This window comes from Anarrhichthys ocellatus, unplaced genomic scaffold (genome assembly GCF_004355925.1).
Source record: "Anarrhichthys ocellatus isolate YVR2014 unplaced genomic scaffold, GSC_Weel_1.0 scaffold22, whole genome shotgun sequence".
In the NCBI taxonomy this organism is placed as follows: Eukaryota; Metazoa; Chordata; class Actinopteri; order Perciformes; family Anarhichadidae; genus Anarrhichthys; species Anarrhichthys ocellatus.
In genome coordinates this window covers 1,527,036-1,530,133 of record NW_022280052.1, presented here as the reverse complement: position 1 = coordinate 1,530,133, position 3,098 = coordinate 1,527,036, and the positions used below count along the sequence as shown (strand labels likewise).

General features: G+C 41.1%; 1 protein-coding gene across 2 annotated transcripts in view; it reads right to left on the bottom strand.

Moving 5' to 3' along the window:
* Positions 1-1,842, bottom strand: part of ror1 (receptor tyrosine kinase-like orphan receptor 1) — a 131,513-nt gene extending 129,671 nt beyond the window's left edge. For both annotated transcript variants that reach the window (XM_031859382.1, XM_031859383.1), the window contains exon 1: positions 1,486-1,842. In XM_031859382.1, coding sequence (XP_031715242.1) covers positions 1,486-1,591 — 106 coding nt within the window. In that variant the 5' untranslated portion in view covers positions 1,592-1,842. The remainder of the gene's footprint in view (positions 1-1,485) is intronic.
* Between the last annotated feature and the right edge of the window lie 1,256 nt (positions 1,843-3,098).

Here is a 3,098-nt window from a genome sequence, read left to right as displayed (position 1 = left end):
CCCATTAAAGCTACAACGATTATTTGGATGTTCAGAAAAAGAGAAACAGCTTTTCAATATAGTTTTCTGGTTTCGAGCAGTGGGAGAGGGAGCAAAAGTGAATCACTTTTACTTCATGAAAAACAGTATTAGCATACGAAATGTAATTTTCAGGGTAGATTTTTGCCATCAAATGTGGGAGTAATTTCCACTTTGTCTATTTCCACATATAAAGCAAGGGCTTGGCTCTCCTCCACTCCATATTCGATCATGAAACTCCATTTGAAGAGGTTATAGCTAACTCATCCAGTTAAGTAATGTGGATTAACATTCCTCCCTGCCTCAGAGTAGGAAAGTGAGGAAGAAAGATATAGAGAGGAACGGGTGGCAAGAGAAGCGCCATAGCAGAAAGCTTTACTCCCAAAGCAGTATATTACGTAGGCTACCTCCATTGTAAATAAAAGCCGATTTAAGGAGGACAGAGATAATCCAAACAAACCCCAAAAAACCATCCGGAGATAATTCATCAGTACCCTCCCCAGGGAGGGGAGGATTGCTTTATACTCGCAATACACTCAAAAGCCAGAGAACAGAAAATATTAAAACGCTATCAAACGATCGGCTTCATAAACAAGTCAAACATAATTCAATCATGCTCCTATTAGTCAACCAAACGCCAGTTACATATACCATCAGGCCATCCTTTCTCAAAAGATGTTAATACCACACACTCAGTACAGTAACAGGCAGTGGAAACATTATTCTTTAGATTACTGAATGGGCAAAAAAAAAAAGCTAGAACTCTTGACTTTCGATCACAGTGGACAGACGCATATTATGATGTATTTTAGTGTTTTGTAAGAGGCAATTAAGAAACATTGAAGTATTGTTTGCTCAGGCCGGAAACATTGGCCATGCACCCTCAATTAAACCTAAATGCTTAACAATTGTTTGCCCAAAACACGTTATGCATCTCTTATCCTTAAATTGACCTAAACCATTGACAGGGTGGATTGGGGCACAATAGCTATCCAGCTGACTAGTTAAGACCCCCTATTGTCTGCCAATAGAGTCAAGTCGTTCCCCGTGCAGAGCCCTCACAGTGACAATAGGACGATAATCTAAAAACCAACCATCATTTACATGAGAGGGGAGGCTGAATGAAGGCAAACAGCTCTGCTTTATAAAACAGTTTGAGGACATTTATGAGATTACTTTAGCAGTAGAAAGACAAATAGGGGTGCCCTTAAGATATACGAGCCCATGTGAACACAATGACGGATGACTTCAACTGCATTTAAAGTGCAATAAAGTCAGCGTAATGCCCAAAACGCGCACATGCAAAACAGTCCCCAGAAAGGTTTTCCAAGCTTGATATATTACATCGTTTAATTCACGCGTGTTGGGATGAACCGCAGATTAAGTGAGGCCAGCAGGGAAGCAGAGGAAGGACGGGAATGATTACCGAGGGAAGGGGGGGGGGGGGGGGAGTGTCTTGAGACTCACCAGACGCGCTCATGTCCAGGACGCTTTGGAGGAGCAGGGCGATCCAGAGAGCGCAGGCTGGACATCTCCAGAGGCGCTGGCTCGACGCTGCCCGAGTTGGATACATTCCTCCGGCTCTGTCTTAAAAAAAAAACTTTCGTCCGCTTTTCACATCCACTACACTCAAGACTTAATTTCGAGCCCCTTCCAAAAAAAAAAAGAAAAATTCAAAATGCACGAGTCAAAGCGCCTTGAGAAGTTGTGCTCTGTTTAAAGCGCACCAAAACCCGAGAAAAATGTGAGTCTGGATGAAAGTTGTCTCCGTCTCCCCTGGTTTCTGTCTCTGTCCTCCTCGCTGGAGCCCAGCACACTTTCCCCTTCTCCGTCTCTCTCTTCAACTGAGCGCAATCCTTCCTGCAATCTTCACCGGAGTGACTTGTGCCCACAGGAGCCACATGGCTCTGATTAGCCACGTGTCGCCACCCTGTGTTCGCTACAGGAACTGTCACAGGGCAGGCGGAGACGTTTCACTTGGAGAAATGCGTTTAGCTGACATGAGAGTGTTCAGGACCTACACATCAAGAGCCTTTTTAGGGGCCACAAGAATTTTATTTTTTTACAAAGCTGCAGAACAGCTTCTAAATGGATGACTTTGTCAACTGCTGTACTGTTTGCAAAGCCAAGAATAAATTTTCAATCTTGACTTCACAGCCAACATGGAGGAGAAGTCCCGGGGAAAAATGGAAATATGGAAATATACAATTCCAACTGGGAAAACTCCATTTCCAGAGAAATGCCGTGTGATAGAGTTGAAAGCTTGTGAACGTTATGGTGAGATTGTTTCGTCAACTACAGTGTCTAAGGTCAAGAATGAATTTCAATCTCTTTCTTTCTGGTTAAATGTTGCAAATTAAACTGCAAATTAAGACAATTAAATGACTCAAAGACAAAAAGTAATAAAACCTGATAAAGTGGCTGCAAATGTGGCATGATACATATGTACAAAAAAAGTATGAAAAAGGGAAACATGTTTTAAACTTTAATAAAAGATGTTGTTATGCAGCGAGGATGGGATTTGAGGATATGCTCTTGACACATTAACAAAATCAGAGAGTGTATCTTTAAACACCTAAAATAAATGAAGTAACCCAAAGAAAGCCTCTCAGTCCGCTGTTTGGGCCCTCTCTGGTTCACATGATTTACGAGGTCCAGTATTTACAAGAATCAAAATATTCTCCAATGAAAAAATCAGGGAACATGAATAGTGAATTCAGCATGGCCTTATACATGCACTTTGTTACGCTCGTGATATTTCCAAGAATATTCCAACACAGGCTTAGCTTTTCTGCAATAATTGTACAGCATCTACTGCACCATTTACTGTCATTTGTAAGTTACATAACAACAAAGTTATGTGAATTAATAAACAACTGTTAATGGAGCTGAATTGATGGCCTTAGATGATCTGAAAATGATCCATTTGGACCTGATCAGATGATCACAAGAGGTGACTTTAGCAAGTAGACCAACTTTTTTTATAATAACTAGACAAACTACCCGCCATATTAAAACCATATCCAAATGTTTAACTCAGTGAGCTATATTTCATTTCTATCTGTGTATCACATGTACAA